The sequence below is a fragment of the Amphibalanus amphitrite genome, unplaced genomic scaffold (genome assembly GCF_019059575.1).
Source record: "Amphibalanus amphitrite isolate SeventyFive unplaced genomic scaffold, NRLGWU_Aamphi_draft 000169F_arrow, whole genome shotgun sequence".
Classification (NCBI taxonomy): domain Eukaryota; kingdom Metazoa; phylum Arthropoda; class Thecostraca; order Balanomorpha; family Balanidae; genus Amphibalanus; species Amphibalanus amphitrite.
Window position 1 is genome coordinate 633692 of NW_024881664.1, and position 20933 is coordinate 654624.

Here is a 20933-nt window from a genome sequence, read left to right on the forward strand (position 1 = left end):
TCAATGCCTTCGCGAACATGCATTGCAGAAGCACTACAGAATCTCTCGTAGCCAAAAAACATTCGAGCAGCATTATTCAGGCAAACCTTAAACTTGTCGATAACAGACACATTGAACACGTGCCAAAGGTGAAGGCAATATACAGTGGCACAATAGGACATATACAGAAGCTTCTTTACCCGATACGAGCACATCGAGAATTTCCGAATCAGCGAGTTCGTTCGACAGCACAGTAAACGATATTGCTGCTGGATTTCCAAATTGTCAGTTGAGTCTTCAGAAATATCAAAACCTAAATATTTATAGCTATTCACATATTTCAGAGTTTCACCGCAAAGAGTAAGCTGTGGCAAACACATATTCTTGAACATTTTTGGGCGCAAGCACATACACACAGTCTTTTTCGTATTATAAACAATGTCATGTTCATTCGCATATTTTTCACATGTGTTTAGTAGGACCTGAAGGCCAAACGGCGTGGGTGACAAAATAATCATATCATCAGCATATGCTATGTGGTTCATACTACCTAGGTAGCGACAGCCAACACCAGTGTTATCAAGGCTCACAGACAAAGAATCAACATACAGATTAAACAAAAATGGTGAAAGAATGCCCCCCTGTCTGACCCCATTGCAAACAGTGAAGCCACTTGTAACGTACTGTCCCCATTGCGTATGAAATGATTGAGAATGGGCGACCCATTTGTGTGCCCTCGCTGCTCTGTGCCTTTAGGTACATTTGTTATATTTCGTTCCACGGCATTAACAAAGATGCGTGATCGGTTACATCCGTTTGCAGTTCTTCAATCCTCGTCTCACCACTCCTCTCACTGTGTCAATAATGTGTTTATGCACATACTCTAGCATGGTGACAACGTGCCTGAACTGACGTCCCCAGCCCAACTCAGTCCTGACAGTAAGCGACAGAATTCAGAGAATGTCGCTATCAAACAGGTCAGCTGTTAACCCGGCAGTTGCTGGGGTATTTCGCCACCCACCGTTTGCTGGGGGGGGGGGGCGTTAAACGCCCCCAGCCGATAACTCGAGAACCAATAGGCGCAGCGAAACGCACGAGGCGGCAAACGAAAGAGCGCGACGAGACGCTTCAGATGAGTACTTTAAAGTTGAATTTTGAGGTCACATGTCGGGTCAAGGTCAGGTCAAACACCTGAAATCGGGATTTCAGTAGCATGGACTTCAGGACTTCGCAATGGGCGCCTCTCGTCATAAACTCTGTCCAAACGGTGCAAAATCCATCATATAAGGCCTACAAGAGTGTCAGCTCCATGTAGGGGTCAGTCAAGCATAGGTCAGGGTCAAGGTCAGGTCAACCGGGTAGGCACATATCCCCGAAAATCAAAACTGATATTCGCAGCCTGTGACACATGTTTTATAGGTAATTTGGGGCGTAGAACACGATGGTGACATTCATTTTATCATATGTGTACGTGTTTGGCTCAAAAAGTTCAATTTAAGAAATGCATGTATCATGGTCGTGAAGTAGTCACGAAAAATTGCCAAGATTCAGTTCAAGATTATGGAAAATGCGGAACGATAATCAATAATCGAAGATAGCCATTTGATTGATCATGGTATTGGCAGTCTAATGGCGTTTACGGCATGTCTGTATGTCTATTCTGTGATTTTATATGATTTTTTGAACATATGCCGTTTTTGGTCGAAAACTCAGAAATCATGACGTCACTAAAACCTCGATATCTCAAAAATCTTCCGACCGATTTTTTTTGAAACTTTGTCACAATAAACTTCAATCAATTCCCTATAGGTACCCAAAATTTGGCGCGCCTGCGGCGCGCCGTTTTTATGCTATGGCCCGGCGAAAAAAGTGGGGGCGTTTAACGCCCCCCCCAGCAACTCGCGGGTTAAACAAGCCGCCGCCGAAATCCTGACGGACGCCAGTCAAACATCCGGCCAGAGAGGGTACCTGTCCTGGCGCGCCAGCCGCCCCGATCGGCGCCGCGTGCCGGCGAGACCCGCAGCGCTCGCATTGTTCGCCGCTGGCGCCGCGCCGTGATCCTCGGCTGCCGTAACTGCAGGGGCGACTCGGCAAACGGCCGCCAAACGTGGCGCGCGGGTGACAATTGCGGCGCGCCGCTGACACGGTGGTCGCCGCTGTCGCTGTCACGCGCTTGTCTCCAATATCATTTCCGCCATAAGTTGGTAAACCCAACCTTTCATCCTCTTACGCCATTAACGAGATGTTTACATGGAGTCCGGTTTCCAGCTTTTAGGTCGCGCAAAGTGTCACGTCGCGCTGGCGGCGGCCAAGATGGCGGCGGCTGGTGTGTGCTCTTCTCACCTGGTCCCACGCTCGGCAAACAATCTACTAACGAGGACCGGATGGAGTGGTGCATTGACGGAGTGTGGGATGGGCCTGGGACAGCGCAGCCAGCCGGCGCCGCGTGAAGGAGCATCCACGATTAGAGGCAGAGCGACTGCGGTTCACCGACACCTACAAGAATCAGTGAATCAGGGAGCCACCGAAAGAAAGTGTGGAAACACAGCACCTTTAAAGTTGTTGTGGATGTTTGCATAGCAACCACACAAAGCCTACAATGTTGCACCGATAAGAGCAGCTTTTTGGTGCATAAGACGAGAATATATTCTGATGTGATGTGACGCAATTCGAGCTGCGTGGTAGGATGGTCAATGCCGATTTGTCGCCCTTTTACAGCTTCAGGCCTTGCCTCTTTTACCACGTAATTGGGCAACAGTGATTCAAACCTTCAGAATATAATGGTTGGAATCACAGGAACAGTCGTGACTGCCGACTTGGAACGTAAAATGAGCCCGTTAAAGTAAATGGTTAAAATTTGGAAAACTTATTCCAGCTTCGCATAAAAGCAAAGTGTCTGCCATCTTCGTTGCTGCGCAGTGCGCACCCTCCACACTCCACATATTCGCCAGAGTATTTTTGGCCACTTAACGTTTCTTAATTCATCTAGTTTTTTAGCCCGGAAATACTTACGTGATAGTAGCCGTTTTCACGACGGGTTGCCAGGCAAATGCGCTAGACCATATCATATATATATTTATTTGAATGCATTAACCCTCGCCGGCACAGGGGGGGGGGGGTTGATGCAATCCCCCCTAAGGTTTTTCGCGAATAACTCGCGTAAAAAGCGGCCGATCGTGACGAAACTTTCAGTACCCTTGCATTGATCAATTTTACACCTACCCTGAAAATTTCATGACCCTGACCCAAATGACCTTTGACCTGTGACCTCTTTTCCGAGACCATGTTTGGCCGGAATCGCGATTCGGCGCATGTCGGCTCGCATTAGCCGCGCGTTTGCAAGCTTTTCGTGGTTTCAAACGTTCAAACATGTGATTTGATGTTGCTCCCATACATCAGGGTGGGTGTCAAGGTCACCTGAAGGTCAGGTCAGGTCAATGATCTTTGGTGACCTCGGGTGACCTCGGTTCACTTTTTCGAGTTTTACATGTTTCTAGGCTAGTTTTTGGAGCTGAATTCGAATTTAGCAACCATTTGAACATTTACGAAGTAGTTTTGGTGCCTTCGTAACATGTTACGAAGCTGTCAGAGGCGGTTGACACGTATTACGAATACCCGTCACAACCCCTACCGGTTGACCTGACCTGACCTGTCCCGACCTGGTCTAAATGCTTCAAGACATCATCTCTGATCAAAACTAACACGATATTCGTGATCAGCACCCCGGAAAACCACATAACAGCCACACTTTAGGACTTTCTAACAGGTCCCGATTTTCCCGGTTTTCGGGTCATTGACCTGACCTGGAAGGTCGCCCGATGACCTAGGACCTTAAAATTGGGTATCATCGGCTTCCTCTCGTGACGGGCAACACGCTCGTTTTTTCCGCGAAGCTCTAGCTCGATCAGGGGCCAAACGCGAGGGGGGGGGGGTCGTACATACCACCCCCCCCCCCTTGTGCCGTCGAAGGACACAAAATGGCCTGTGCCGGCGAGGGTTAACACATCTTCGTAATTACCGTTAGTTTTATTTCATTCTTAAATGATCACCCTGTGCCCTTATCTACATATACCCAAAATTGAAAAGTCAACGGATTTCGGCCACATTATTTCGGTGGTGCCCTATTTTCAGTCTTTGTTTGTTTTTATTTTTTCTTTATTTTTGGCACCTGGGCCCTGGCGGGACTGTGGTGCCCCTGCTAGGCCGCAGGTGCCCCTGACAGGTTTGTGCCCGTAGTGCCTCTGCGAGGCCGGTGGTGCCTCTACTGGAAAGCAGGGGCACCGCCACCGATGATGCCTGACAGGCCTGTGGTGGTGCCCCTGGCAGGCAGCTGGTGCCCCTGGGCTCTGACAGGACTGTGGTGCCCCTGACAAGCATGTGGTGCCCCTGACAGGCCCGTGGTGCCTCTGGCGAGCCTGTGGTGCCCCTGATAGGCCGGTTGTGCCCCCGGACCCCAAGGGGGCATGACCCATGTGACCCCCCTCCCTTGGATCCGCCTCTGGTTCAACTTAAGGAGATAAAATATTGTGCATTTGAACTAACATGTCATTTTCGCTTCAGTCGTTGTCGTAAGGCCACAGGTGGTCGTTGTTTGCAGCAATCTATAGAAAGGATCATTCATGATGCATGTGAATGTCCGGTCACGGTTTACCGAATAGATCCTTTGGGAAAACACGGCTGATGTCCGTTCTCTACCTATATGAGATAGGCGCAGACACTGACTACGAGTGTGTTCTGGCCGGGGTTGAATAATAACCAGTAAAACACCTAGGCATCAGATCTAGCATATATTATTGCACAATGTTAATAGAGTCGCCTGCATGCAGAAGTATGTCGCTTGCATTGGGTGTAGTCCGGGGGAGGAGCAAATGCAAATAAAGAAATTAAAAACATTTCTATTCATAAATCGTCGGTGGTTTACTTTCAAGAAATGCTTTAAAGACGTGGAATAAGTAAGATGAATAAAAAAGGCCGTATGCACGACCGACCTCCATCATAAGTCGGCTGTCTCCTCTAGCACAAAATCGTCAAGCGTAACACAGCAGGAGCATAGGTACGTTTTACCTGAGATGTCGGTATGAGCTTTTGCAGGCACATACCTTGACAAAACACTTCAAATACGCAGCTTTCACGAACGGACAAAACGCAAAAATATAAAAATAAAAAAGAACTGCATTGCCAAAAACATGCAGGACATAACGGAATGTGAGCAAATGAATGTTACACACATATGTAGAGCTAGGTCAACTGCTCGTTTCTGAATTCGACGTCACTATTACTCACGATTACATTGTTCACCTGAAATGGAACGTTTCTTTTCAACAGGTACAGATGGAATCTATCAACCTACATAGCCACGCGCAGCAGGTGTGCTTCAAGCAGTTGCCTGACATCGGTAGTTGACCTGCGTCCTGCTGACATTGATAAGTAATTACTCAAATACTCACTATTATCAGTGAACAGTGCGTGACTGTCTATACAGAGGTACTCAAAGGAATCCGCATCCCAACGCAACTCCTTTCCATCAGCCTATGTAACAAATGATATCCCCGGCACTATACTCACGTGTTCCGAGTCACTATTATACCACTGCACCTACCTAATACTGCGAGTTGATCTCACGCAACCGCTGGCCACACAAGAGATTCGTCTAGCCAATGCATGATGGAAAGCCGTTCTTCGGTTCACTCAATAATTCAGTCCACCCTCATCGAGTCCTAAACCCACTCTCCCAGTCCATAGGTCCATACACATAGTCCTCAGTCCATACTCGAAGTCCTCGGTCCACCTGCAGCGGCTCCTCAGTCCACCTGCAGCGGCTCCTCAGTCCACCTGCAGCGTCCCTCAGTCCATACTCGAAGTCCTCGGTCCACCTGCAGCGGCCCTCAGTCCACCTGCAGCGGCCCTCAGTCCACCTGCAGCGGCTCCTCAGTCCACCTGCAGCGGCTACTCAGTCCACCTGCAGCGGCTCCTCAGTCCACCTGCAGCGGCTCCTCCAGCTGGTGGTCGGTGTCCGTGCGGATGTCCTCAGCGCCCTGCGAGCCTCCGAGCGGCGGACCACCGACAGGGTCGCCTTCGGAGCCTCCGGGAGGGGGCGGCGCGTCCCGCCGCGATTCCTGCTCCTCTCGGCGGTGTTTCCGCCACTTGGCACGCCGATTTTTGAACCAAACCTGAGAGAAACAGGCGCGGTACTCGTCATTGCTGTGCTGACGGCTTCGGTCTGAGAGCAATGTATCAATCCCTCCATTTGGGATATAATGATCTGATAAAATTAGAAACTGTTTTTCAAAAGGTTTGGCTGATTTACCTGCTACGAATTATATTTCAATATATTCTGATTGAATATTCATGGGAATATAATATAGCAAAAGTTTTTCTGCTGAGAAATCTCTTATTTTTCCTGAATAACTATGCAATATGCATTGAAATAAGAAGTTTGCATCCAAATGTGTGCACAACTGCACTAAGAGTTTTATTACCTCAAACACCTTCCTTGTCAGTTACCATTGTAAATGCCAACGTTTTCCGATGCTTACCTAGACGATAGCCTATCAATGTACCCAACTGAGCTGCACTGGACATTGCTAACGCTTTGATAATAGTCACGGTATTTTCCGTTCGTGAACATACATGTGAAGCAAACATTTACAAGCTGTGCACTTTAGTTCTAGGTCTATTTTCGTTCGAGTACCTACTGCAGGTAGGTTTGAAGTTTGAACAGCCAATAACGCTGCCACAACGACCTGTTAAGCCCGGCTACTCGTCTTATCCATCGCACGGGGACCCACGCCCACGCCCGCTCGGCCGAATGTGTTTATCAGACAGACACGAGACGGTTTTAGCCAATTTTCCTGCTCGGCGCGGCGCCAGCCGAGCGGTCCAGAGCCCTTCACTTGCGACATCAGGGCGGCAGTGACGACCATATCGCATGCCATTCGAATCCCCTTAGCACCCCTTGGCGAGCCGCGTTTTCTAATGGCAAGACCTTGTTGGGTTCTCACTAGCCTGCATTGATCTGACGCCGGCGTCGTCCGCTATTCTCCTGAAGAGCGCCGTTGCCGGCAGCGTTGACTCATCATATTCTTTTAGCCGTTTAGAAAGCTAATAGTGTTTGGCTTGATAACAGGACGATATTTTGACAAGATTAAAAATTTAGATCGGCGGCCGCCGGTGGGAGCGAGCCATCTGCTCAGCGAGATGATCCTCTCGCGGTAGCTGGAGGGCGGTCGGCCCCGGCGGCGGCTACACCGCCCAGACGCGGGGCCCTGCAGCCAGGGACGGGACGGAGCAGCGGCCGCGGCCGAGACTGAACGGTATAAGTATATTGTGCAACTAAGGACGGCACTGCGGCCGGGACCGGGGCTGAGCTGTGCAACTAAGGACGGCGCGCGCCCTTGGCATCGGCACGCGCCGGGAACAGACCACATCACCACAGCTACGCCTACGCCGCGCACGCCGAGATTGGGCAGCAATTTCTTGGAGGCAAACAAAGTTTGAACCAGAGATTCAAAAAGTGCAGCCCTCAGCAGACTGCGTGTTAGAAATACTTTTTTCGACAAAACCGATAATAATTCAAAGGCTATGTTATCAGTCGGTCGGAACTCACTGCAAATACATAGATGCGTCATGCTCCACTCCTTCGATTGGGTGTATCACTTAACAAAGTATGCGCCTTGTATGGCAACAAAATGCAAAAGTTTATTTTGGGGGTAAATATTAACTTTTGGGGTTCATTGTTGCCAAACTGGATGGAAAATGAATACGATGATAATGCCAATCTAAGGTGTGGAGTCTCGCGCGTCTTGCTGTTACGATTTTCGAGTGACCGATAACATAGTACCTACCTATTCACCTTATGCTCGGTTCTATAGAAAAAAAGAATACCTGACGCAGTTTGCAGAGGGCTGTACATAAACACATAAGGTAAGTAAGCTATTTCACAACTCCATCGTATTCTTAGCCCACTGCTTAGCCTGCAAAGTATTTACTGTGGATAACTACTGGTTTTCTAGTAACATGATTTCTAAAATAAAAATAGGCATTCGATTGGGTATACCTACGGTACTTTCTTAGCCTGCACGCTCCTATCTTTCCGTGTAAAAGTAAAACAAAAAATGCGAGACGTAGCTAGGCGCCGTATTGCCCAATCAAGACTGCAAAATTGAAACCGTGGAATTAATTAAGGATGTTTATCAGAAGTGCGTTAAACTAGTTATAAGTCCCACCTCAACCCACTCCTCCTTCAGACCAACACTCAGTGCTCAGTATTCGTTAAGGCCTGTGCCCGCAGAGTCCGAATGCGTACCCACTACCTACCTCGACGCGCTCTTCCTTGAGGTCGACCTTCATCGCCAGCTGCTCGCGCAGCAGTACGTCCGGATAGTGGGTCTTCTCGAACGTCTCCTCCAGGCGCTCCAGCTGCTCCTCGGTGAAGATGGTCCGGTGACGCCGCTTCCTCTTAGTTGGCGACGACATCGAGCGTGAAGTCATGGGCACGCAGGAGAAGCCCGAGCACATCGGTCGCGGGAGGCCTGGCGACGTCAGAATCGGCAGTTAGGACCTCGAGTGGAATGAGGTCTCAACGGACTGGCTATAGCTGCACTTGTGGCTAATTTCCATTGCTCCTGAGTCCTGACCTAAATTAATGGATTGCATATACCGACATGCGAGGGTTTAGCTTACGAGTAAAATATGCTACATGATAAAAGGGATACACTGGGGAAAACTGATAAAAACGCAATTTGAGCCGTGCGTAAATGCTTTAGGTCGTCCTCTGTAATAATCGAATAACATGCACAGTGGAAAGGGGAGGGGCAATATCGCGGCACCTCTAATGTTTTTCGCAAAAACCTCACGCCGTAACCATCCTTTTAACACCATATTTACAGTATCTGCCTAAAATTGAATTGCGCATCTTGCCATGAAAGCAATAAATAGATCTAAAACGTTTTTAGCGATAGAAGTGTAAAAAGAAAAATCCCGCCGGAGCGGCGGCGCGGCGGCCGGCGCCGTCCGATTCTCGCTGCCGGCGCCGGACAATTCCGTCTGCATTGCTCAATGCTCTGCTTACCGCTGCTAATGATCGGGACCGGGTCGCGCTAATATCTCTGTGAAGACTAAGAAATACTCGTATACAGGCAATCTTATGGTGAAAGAAATGCGAAAACCAGCCGGTAACATTATGAGTTACGAGTGTGTAAGTAAACGCAACATTGTGAAGGAATCGCTTCCCGCGTCGACTGTTACCCGTCTCAACCGGAAGACATCTTACTCGAGGGCAGCGCTTTTCGAGGAGCGCTGTGGCCCGAAGGTTTGGACTTTGAATTGTGAAAAACGCCCGCCCGCCGGAAAACGCAAACACCGCAAAACGCGCAAAACGCACGCCCGAAACGCCAACGCAAACGTCGCAAAAAATAAACAAACGCCCGCCCGCCGCAAACCGCAAATAAAAAACGCAAAAACGCCGCAAAACAATAAAACCGCCCGCCAACCGCAAACAAATTTAACACCGCAAACGACGCAAAAAAAAGAAGAAAACCGCCCGCATCGCCCGCCCGCCCGCCCGCCCGCCGCCAAAGACAAACACCGCAAAAAACACAAAACGCCCGCCCGCCGCAAAACGTAAACACCGCAAAACGTGTAAAACGCACGCCCGAAAAGCCAACGCAAACGGCAAAAAATCACCCGACCGCCGCAAACCACACAGAAAAAAACGCCGAAACGCCGAAAAAAATAAAACCGCCCGCACCGCACCGACGCTAACTGCTAACCGAAAACGACTAAAAGTCGCCCGCCAGCCGCCAAACGCAAACACCGCAAATAAGCGCCCGGCCGCAGCAAGATAATAATTTATCAGCGGCTGGCATACCGCTAGGCTGGTCATTTTCACAAATCAAAAAGATATCTGCAAAAATCTCCTAGATGAAAGCGCTCGATTAAAAAACGGATGGCACGTGCGTGTTCCTCGCCCCCAACTTCCTTCAGGTCAATCGTCATTTGGGTCATCTAACGCATTGACGTATCTGCAAAAATCTCCTAGATGAAAGCGCCCGAGTAAAAAACGGATGGCACGTGCGTGTTCCTCGCCCCCAACTTCCTTCAGGTCAATCGTCATTTGGGTCATCTAACGCATTGACGACCGGCTGGGTGGAATGAACATTGCGCCAAGAAACGTAAGTATATTGTCAAAAAGAATCCCCAGAGTGGTGGATCCCAAAAGTTTGAAACTACCACTTTGGCCCACTGGACGACACCTTAAACAGTTGCCGACCGGATGACACCCATTGTTTGGTCACCCACGCCATAGTATGCATCATGGGTGCGCCGAAATGACCAAAAGTCCCAATTTCCGGTGTGCAGGGTCATTTTCAACGGCACGTGGCACGTGGTTCTGGACTTTTCCGGCCACTTTGCGACATACCCATGGGTAGTGCACCGAATGGTGGTTGATCTGCATGTAAGAAAATGGGGGGTCGTTTGGATCGTTTTCGAGCAATCTGCCGTGGAACGCATTTTTTCATTTTCCCCATTGGCTTAACACGGGAATTTTTAAAGTCACGTGGCACGTGCACCAGATGGTCCGCGGAGGGGAGACCCATACCAGAACGTAGATCACCTGGCCCACTAGAAATCCTGAAAAAATCAGAATATTTGGACCAGCCGTTTTCAAGAGCATCAAGTTGTACTGATCTCAGGCAGCTTTTGCCAAATTGTCAGGGAACTCAGATTTGTTTTTCAATAGAAAAACACAATTCTAAAGAATAGTGTTTTAACTATTGACAACAAACCTTCGGTTACTCTTAGCAGAGTTCTAAGTGCCATTTGATCATGGCTGGATTAACTAGAGATTCTCAATCTATACTACGAAATGTATTGGCCGTCATATATGTAGTGAAAGAAATAAGAAAATCGACCGGTAACTTTTTGAGGCATGGTCGTGTAAACACAAAATAGACCCTCATCTGGCAAAGTTGGTCCCGTTTGATCCCATTTGACATTGCAGATAGGCATTGACTATTGAAATCGTGAAATTAACAAGTAATAGAATTCTACACAACCCCCAGCAACGGTCCATTTTTTCTTTTGGGTTCCTATTAAATTAAATCTTGGGGGGGGGGGGCAATCTTCCACTGCGGCTAGTTCTCTGAATCATGTCAGTGCTTCACTGCGCATGTTGAAGGAATATTGATAACATGATCGAACGTAGCGAAAATCGAACTATGCTGGTTTCGAATCGAATACGAACGGCATTGCAAAGGACATTCCACGACTACCCACGCAAAGTGTGCAGAAAAAGTTGCGGGGAAAAACGGGCATAGGGAAAGTACTCGTTATAAAATGTAAATATCGGAACATTGAGCTCTTGATCATCCATTTCTACGAATTGATTAACTTATTTATCGGCTTATGCTTGATGAGGGTATGTAGGTAACTAGGCACTAACTAATACGCATAATATTACGCATGATATACCTAACTAATGCGCATAATAACCGTAACGTTGTGCTGAATGCTACGAGTACCTACGCTTCGTGCTAAATTCACTCTTGCATGTGCCGCACTGTTTTTCTTTTCCTACTGTCCATCCTGACAACCAGCGAGGGAGATTCCGGTCAGAGCCTGCCCCTCCGTGTCAGTGTTTGATGACCGTTGAAACGGCTATGTGACCGATTTCCGCGCGGGGTCTTCACTCCGATAAACCCTGGTCTGTAGGTCCGTATGCCTCGGTATACCGGGTCTGTACTAGAGATGCCACAAATTTGCAATTTCATTACCCGCCCCGCCCCGCAGCTACCCCTTGCCCAACCACAACTACCCGCAAGCTGATTTTGGCTGAGCCGAACCCGCAAAAAACCCGCAATCTTAAAAACCTGCTTTTGCAAGAAAAAAAATACAGCTGGGTCAATGCTAGAGCTATATAAACCTTACTTGCTTCATTGCTGTGCAGAAAAAGGCAGCCAAACAAATAGTAAGGACTTGAAATTTCTATGCTAAGTCCTCAGGAAGTGCACACTGGATAGTGGAAAATGAATAATGCATCAATAGGGGAGAACGAGGTGAGTTGTATCAGTTTTTACTCTAGGTCAAATTTCTCCTTAGATTTAACAAGGAGAATGACCGTTGCTATACCAAAGGAAAGCTTCAACGTTTGTCTACATACACTCTCCTGCGCGTTACGCTAAGGTTTCTTATCTTGCCTACACCTCGCTTTAAATGGGACCACTTCAATTGATACAATTCGCCTCACTAGTGAGGTAAGTTGTACCGCACGGTGGGTAAAGATGTATCAACGGTTTATGATTAGAAAGTGTGACGTTGTATATACACTTCTACACAGTCCAGAGAACAAGAAAAGTATCCTGAATAGCGACGTCCAGCTCCAGCCAGCAGATCAACGATTTCTTGGTGTCGCTGAAGGGTACGGATGACCCTATAGCAAAATCATTGAACCATTTCTTCAATATAAGCGCATAACGCGATCTGTTTGTCCGAAACTAAATGTATTATCACCGTATCACTGTAGTATCACTGCTATCACTGATATCACTGATATCACTGATATCACTGACATCACTGTTGTAGTAGCACTGATACAACATTCCCCACCACACTCTGATACAACTTGTCCAAGTGCGTCATTTCAAGAGAAGGTCTATGAAACGCTATACGCCATGTTTCGTTGCGCGAAACGAATTATGTTGTGATTAAGAGCAATGTTGACTCTCACTTATAGTGGTAAAACAATAGAAAGCTCTCAACATATAAAAGCCAAAAACATATATTTCCTAAAGAACGCATTTCTTACTAAGGACCCATCAAAACACATTTTCGTTACTCGCCCGAAAACGCGTCCACTCTTGTTGACGGCACAACACGGAAAGACGGCGCGCAACGCGGCGTCCCGAACAGTGGCGTCAAGTCTGCGATCTGGCGGATAGTTTTGGCGAAATTCGCTCTGATACTACTTGTCCATGATACAACTCACCCCGCTCTCCCCTACATTTGAAATTCCTTTCTGAAAAGAGTTCAGTGAAATCTTTCTCTCACCTTACCCCTCAGCATTGGCTGAGGATCAAAATTTCACTCTAGCTCCCTCTCAATATTAGGCTTCTAGAATGATATTGCTATCAAAATGAATGTTGATATAAAAAAGATATGCGATTTCCAGTTGAAAATAAATAGTGACACGTTGAATAATGAGTATCCAGTCGATCTACACATAAAACAAATCATGCAAAATCCCAGCAAAAACCAACTAACCACCAATGAACCACGCGTTTCTGGAAACATGCGTCAGAAGCGTCACCAACAGCTGATTGCAAGGAATGTTACAGCGACTAAATTATTGCAGCCGTAGTTAGTGCGAACTTGTTGCGAAAACACCGTTGTATAATGCATATTCATGTGCCATTTTGATAGTTATTTTACACAACAACTAAAGTTTTACAATTCAGAGTTAATCACCTGTTAAAAGATAAAGAGACAGTAAATACTAAATAAATTGTAATAATTTTAAAGATGGTCTTGGTAATGCTCTCCGGCTGGTCATCTCTCGGCATACAAATGACAAGTAAAAAGACAAAAGAAATAAATGCGACCAGCTACTGGTTTTGTAACATGTATAACTGCTATTTTGAGGTATTCAAAAACCAAAACAGAAAAATTGATTGCAAAATTATTATTGCGTCATCAATGTCAGCTTTCCTTCGCCTCAGAGACCAAGAATTGACGCAGTCAAATGCCAATCCTTGTCAGAATGTCGGAAGTGCGCCAGTTTTGTATTGCGTTATGTTTGGGCCGCATGCCAGTCAATATTTTGATTTTTGTAAGGGTAATTGGTGTTATTTTCGAAATATAGGGTGGGGCAGAACATAGAGTAGGATAGGTAATTAATGAATTTGCATTGCATCAAATTTTGTTTAGCTGATAGCCTGATAGCACTTTTTTATGCCGACCAGACGCAAATAAAGTAACATGTGGCATTTGCTCTGATTTTCAACATCTCATTTAAGTCTGGGTTCTTCCATAATGTATATCTAGTGCACACTGCACATAGACTTCAGTTCAGCTTCCTATAAGTTTGCTTTCAGGTTCTTTTATGTTTTATGGAATGCTTTCATCAGCATTTACTTATGCTTTGTAGTTTGTTGCTTGTACCCTGGTTTGGTCATTGCTAGACTGTGGATGCTATTGCTGGTTGTTTTCAGTTTTGCATTTGAAATGTGCTACCTTGATATATTTTTATATTTGGTTCTGTTTTAAAAGTTGTTTTGATGAATATTGTATTGTTAACCTGAGCAAATGCACTTGACATTGTGTTTTGCATCTAAAAAAATAAATTTATAGGTTCTTAAGTCTGACCGCCAAATACCCGCCACTTGACAAGTTTTGCTTCTCGAACCCGCCAAAAACCCTGCGGGTTTTGAAAACCCGCAGAAAGCGGGTTCGCGGGTTCAAAAGTGGCATCTCTAGTCTGTACCTCGGTCTGGGTCTGTATACCGCTGCATAGCAGGCCTGTACCCGTACCTCGGTACAGACCAAACTGAGACGGCGCACCTGAGTCAGGTCTTTGTGGTCTTTTTGAAGTGGTCTTTTTAGACCGAAAAGGCCTAGTCCAAAGAACCAGGACATGCGAAGGCGTTACAACTTATCAGCTAGTAGCACACCAGACAAACCGATCTCTTCCTTGTCAATTAGATCCAGCCGCACACCGCTGCTGCTGCTGTCCCTTTTCGACATGGGAATCAAATCACTTCTACTTAGTTATCAAACACGGAGGTAAAACTTTGTTTCAAATGCTTTAGGTCACCTTATACCAAATAGAAATAACTTTATCAAAGACTTGTAAATAGCTGCCATCAAGACGGGCTAAATCTGGCGAATGCACTTAACCCGCGCCCCGTAGGGCTACCGGCGGACCCTACCACCCGTAGGGGGGGGGGGGCCGTTTCGGCCCCCCCCCTAAGATCTCGGAAAGTTACCGGCCGATTTTCAAAATTCAAACGGCGTTCGATAGCCCCACCCGGGAACTACCTTGTGACCAAATTTCATTGACCTAGGTCAAACCGATGACGTCACAGGTCAGGTCAAAGGTCAGATTTTCACCGTTCACAGGCAATTCAAGAAATGTGCTGTGAAAGCGAGTAAATTGGTAATTTATTGAAAACTATCGATGGTACATTGTTCGTCAAACACATACTTTGCTATCTGAGGTCACTGATACCAGGTCAGGTCACAGCGAGGTCAGGTCACCGGGGGTCACAATATGAATGTGTCGTGTGATACATGTTTTATGGTCCATTTTACATGACAAATGCGATTATGTGGGTTAGGCAGCCTTTGGAGCCAGCCTAGGTCACGTTTTGGTGAAGGTCAGGTCAAGGTCAGGTCAAATTAGGTCAAATTTCAAAGTTGATATTTTTGCATAAATGGGTATTGATTCGATGCAGCTCGTCACGGGGAATCTAATGGTGGTCTTCGTTTTGCTCTACGAGGTCTAGAATTGCCAAAAATTGAGTTTGAAAATTTGACGTCATCATTTTTGAACAGTTTTTTGGCTATAACTTGGCCAAAAAACGAGGTATCGATCTGAAATTCGGTATGTAGATAGAAGACGGTAGGCGCTATCACATATATTCCGGTTTTTTCGAAACTCAAAAAACTTTTTGGATTTTTTGGCGAATATATCCAAAAAAATGCTTTTTTATTTTTGGGGGTCAAAACTCAAAAATTTCAAAAATTCGAGAAAACATTTTTGTAGCCCTGTCAATTCTACACCTTTTATGTCTTGATCATTTTTCTGTATCTTCAAAGCTGTAGTCCTGACAGGTCTTCTCGCAAAGGTCTTTTTTCGGTCGAAAATGACAGAACATGACGTCACTCTGACGTCATTTGTGGCCAACCTATCATAGCCTCTGGAAAAATTTTTGGTCACAATGTGTAAAATTGATGCCCGGAGGGGTCCTGAAAGTTTGGTGGCGATATCTCCAGCCGTTTAGGAGATATCGACCGAAAAGGACAGGGGGGGCCGTTTCGGCCCCCCCCCTACGGGGCGCGGGTTAATTTGACCAAATCTGTACCAAAACTCTTTTACGGCAAATATCTTTAAGCTATGAATTCATGTCAGTGCTTTAGTCGATTGATTATGAGCGAGCGCGAAGCAAGTTTTTTTTTTCTCAATATAACGGGAAACTCGGTATGAGCGGCCCGGCCCGACCCGGCCTTTGAGAGGCTTATAACGTAGTAACTGCTGGGCCGATTGACATGCGGTCTTTTTTTGTCGGGTACTCATCCCTTCTACCCTGTAATTGACTTCTCTTGATGCATCTATGTGACCGCTGTGTCACGTGCCACGTGAATCTCCAAGGGCGTTCAAGCTGTTTTGCAGAATTAACGCTTTTGAGAGGCTTTTTCTCGGCAACCGCTTGGGTGATTGACTTGTGGTGATTTTTGTAGGGTAGTTGCATCCCTTTTACCAAACATCGGATACTCTCGATGTATGTGGGCCACCCCCCCTGCACGCGCAAAATGCAAAAAGAAGAGGTGTCAAATTTGTTCCCATTACAATAACTCCGCAAGTACCGGGGCGATTTAGCTGAAACTTGGCTAGGCAGGCACCTGCACCAGTCAATGCATCACGATGCGTTACGGTTGGGGTGCTACCAGGGTTGTATACGACTCAATCAATAGCAATCAATTCAATCACGACAAATTTGGGAAACCAATCAAATCAATCAAGTCAGAGCAGTTTTCGGGAATTGATTCAATCGACTCAAACGCGACAATGAAAGGAATCAATCAACTCAATCAAACGACTCAAACCAACACATACATTAGGTTTTTTGCCCCACCAACTTGGAAAAGTGTCCATAGCAGTCTGGTGTACCTACCTACCTACCTACCTACCCACAGAAGAAACATAAAAATATTGTCATTTAAAATAATAAATTGCCATGCCATTCAAAGTTTCTATGTAATAAGGATGTATACCTAGTGATGGACAGGTGGATCATGGTATTGAGGTTCAATGGGTAGAATTGGAGCAGAAGTTTCATTTAATGGGTGCAAAATAACCCAGTAGTTGACTCGCCCCTTAACCCAAATCACCACCTTTCACCTAAAGGTTGTCAATTTAATTTTGGCCATATTCCAACTCCATTTACACTAAGTATCAGATATTCCGGTTGAAAGTTGGCTGCTCGGATTTTGGCAGTGTTCGTGATTTGGACAATTTACCCTACACCACGTCTATTTTAATGGATAATATGCATCAATAACATATTAACCATAGGGAAATAGAAATAAATATCTTACCTGCATGTGACGGTTTCAGTTAGACAGAGACTGACGGGCAGCCTGAAAAAATCTTTCCACACAATGTGCATTTGAGGGACGACGGTGAAAACAGGGCGCCTGGGGCGTTTTGGTCAAGGTTCGTGAAATTCACACGTGACATTTAGCATCTTGAAGGCCCTTGGAGGGGGGATAAGCTCCAAATGTCACGTGACTAATATGCCCTCCGGCGCCCTGTTTTCACTTTTCACCCATTTGAGGCGTGGGATGTTGTCAGATTGGGAAGGAAGAGATTTGAAGTATTTAGCGGTCCACGACTCTGGACGTGGCATGTCAATGTTAGGTACCTATGTGAAGAATTCAAAACATTTAATTGCAATACAATTTGAAACTGTTAGGACTGGGGGATAAGGATGAGGATTAAAAAAAATATTTAAAAGGAAATGGAGAGGACAGGGACTCTGGAACCACAGGATAAGATAAGGACAAAGGCAGTAGGAATAAAGAAAATTAAAACGCGAAAACGGCACGGTGCGACTGTGAATAAAAGAAAACGTTTTGCCAATAAGTATGCTAAGCTTTTATAAATCCTTATTCTACGTGTTTTGATTTTTTTTGTAAGATGATGTCATTGATTATCATGTACTATGGTAGATCATCATAAAATAAATCGGTTGTACAACACCAATTTCGTTTTAATTATTATTTCATTTGGAATAAAACCACTTAATAATATTCGGTAAAATATTTAAAAAAACGAAATATATTAAATATGTTATGCTTAGGCTCTCAGGAGAAAAGGATCAACAAACGTTCTGCTGCAATTTAAACAATGCAGCAAATTAGCTATTAATGGGCATACGTAAACGTAATTAGCGAGACGAAAACGGCGCTTTTGTTTCAGTTATTTTTGTAGGGGTTTCAGATATTTATAGAGTTCAGTGGGTTGTTTCTGAGGAGATGTGGAGATGTGAATTATTAATTAATCACACTTTATTAGTATATAGGGCCTTGCACTTTATCATCTGGATTAAAAAAAAACGTTTCCTGCTGAGTGCAGAAAGGTACCTAGGTAGGTGCATCGCCAGGTTCTATCACCAGGAATCAGGATTGGAGCAGTTATGAGTTATTGCAGTTGAAAGTCAAAGTTGGCTGTTCATGTTTAGGCCCTGTTCTTTATTTGGCCATCTACCCCATATTGCAGTTGTGATGACAATTGACAAGCAGTTTTCAGTGTAGTTTTGTGATCTTTGATGTCATCAGTTGGTGTCATTATTTTTCATCAACTAAAACTTATTTGAACTTTCCATTCAATCGACTCAATCATACGAGTCACTCTAATTTTCGGGAATCAAATCAGTCAACCAGTCGCTAAAGTCAAACGAGTCAGTCAACCAGTCATCTCGAAAAATCAATCGACTCAATCCAATCAACTCAAAATATGCGTTGAAACAAATCAATCAATTCAATCGACTTGATTGGTATACAACCCTGGGTGCTACTGCACGTGCGCACGTGTAGGAACCATTACCAGATCTCAGTTGCGGCTGGACCAATTGCCTCGAAAGTTGGCGCACCACTAGTGACCGGTAAGTGCCGTGCAGAAACCAGTTGGAAGCACCCTCTTGCCCTTCCGCAATTGCAGGGCTCACTCTCTGGCCCTCTCGTTCTTTGCCCAAAAGGCATTTTACTGGAAGTATGACAAAGAAGGCATATAAGCAATTGGCGCAACCCTAGCTAATAGCTTCGAAGAAACACACCGAACCTAATTTGACCAAATTTGCACAAAATCTGACTAAATGTGTACCAAATGTGTACCATATGGCCGTCGTAAAAATGGCTATAGGTGCCAAACACGTTTGAAAAAATAAAACGCGTTCAGTTAGATCTACTCAATATTCAAGACGGACTTCACTAAACAAAATTCAGCATTTTTTTTTCGCAAAGGCATCAGTTTTCTACATAAATCCGGCTTAGTTTTACCAGTTTTGCAGCAGCTGCAGTTTTTTACCAGTTTTGCAGTTTTGCAGCAGCCCGTCCCACCAGACCTTCCGCCGTCCCTCCCACCAGACATTCAGCAGCTCCTCTCGCAGCTCTCGGACTCACCGAACAGCTCGGCGTGCAGCTGCAGCCGGCCGAGGCCGTGCAGGGGCGCCGCGCCGTCTGCCGTCTCCGGCGCCGGCCGCCGGCCCAGAATGACGTCCATGCTGAACGGGTTGTCGGCTCGGCGCGGCGGACTGGAGGGGGCCGGCGGTGGCAGCGAACGGCCCCGCAGCAGGCCCGGGAGCGGATACAGCGGCCCGCCGAGGTACGGCAGGGCCGGGTACAGACACGGGTGGGCAAACAGCAGCGGAGGAGGCGGCGGCGGCGGCGGCAGGCTCGGCGGCGAGGCGCGGTAGGCCGTCAGGCCGGCCGGCGGTGACAGCGACACGCCGCGAGGAACGTCGCCGCTCTCCACCATGGCTGCAGCGCGGCGGACGTGGCTGCGGCGCGAGTGTGCGTCGACCCGGGAGGCCGCCGACGGCACGCAGTTCTGGGGCGGCGCCAGTCGGTGCGTCGACCAATGGGCGTCCATCGAGGGCGGTGTCCGCCGCTGGATGAGCTCCCACACGGATTTGACGGACGCACCGCCGAGATGTGGGCGCAGAGGCTGTCCCCAGCCGAACTCACAGCCGAATCCGCTCTCTTTGTTGCCTCTAGCTATCACTGAGCCGAGCTAAGAGGCGATGATCCCCTCTGGTTCAATTATCGGAGCTTAGATAGATGGCTTTCCCGATATCCACAAATATCCGCACAAATGGAGCTGAAGTCGCTAAGCGGGAGTATCGTTTGCACCCTAACCAAACGCTATACTTGAATATTTACGAGATGCAAGCTCAATAGGCGGACGGTGGTCACACTAACAAATGAGAGGCTACACTTTCCATATGCCCATTAGCTCGTAGATACTGCCGTTAGTTACCATTGCAACGAATCGGCGATGGTAATGGGATCCATCAGGCAATTTTGGGCATTTAAGCAGTGTAAAATCTATTTTCCCCGACGCGGCACCGTCCATCGCAACCATGATGAGTTGCAGGTGAGGTGACCAACGGGCCAGTTCAGCACACTCTGTGCCATTCTTGTCAAGCTCTACACCTGCTCGAGGGGCGTAGTCTGTAGGGGCGGCGCAGCATGCAACGACTGTTTAGCCTGGCCCATGGCACCTACCTGGACGCGCCGAAGGTTGTTGCCTGTTGGATGATCGGGAAATGGCCACATGACGATGCACGGAGAGGCCAGCCAATGAAGCAGGAACTGACCAAGGAATGCATACATACATGTATGTATGTATGCATGTATATATGTATGTATGTTTGACGTATGTATGTATTGACATCAAAAGCCTCCCACATAAAGCGTGGCGATTACGGCTTACGAGTATCCATTATGTAAAGCGGCTGTATAGTCCAGGAGAAGAACGCCGAGGCGAGTGGCCACGCCAATAGCTTCCTCGGCGCCTGGCTCGCGTGAATATCTGCGTGCGAAGTGTTGAGTCGACGCCGGTCTCAGCCGGATCTGCATGCACACTGCAATTGTGTTCTTTTGTTATTGCACAGGGCCGTTCAAATTACTTTCGTGTCACCTTTCGTATCTGCTCATACGTTGCTGCAGTTATTTTT

At 46.7% G+C, this 20933-nt stretch overlaps 1 protein-coding gene across 1 annotated transcript; it reads right to left on the bottom strand.

The window, feature by feature from the left end:
* Positions 1-5220: 5220 nt before the first annotated feature.
* LOC122383607 (homeobox protein aristaless-like 3) lies at positions 5221-19872 on the bottom strand. The gene is made up of 3 exons (XM_043370201.1): positions 19378-19872; positions 8296-8510; positions 5221-6149 (listed from the first exon to the last, which is right to left on the bottom strand). The coding sequence occupies exons 1-3, from the start codon at positions 19844-19846 to the stop codon at positions 5952-5954; spliced, it is 882 nt and encodes a 293-aa protein (XP_043226136.1). The 5' UTR covers positions 19847-19872; the 3' UTR covers positions 5221-5951.
* Between the last annotated feature and the right edge of the window lie 1061 nt (positions 19873-20933).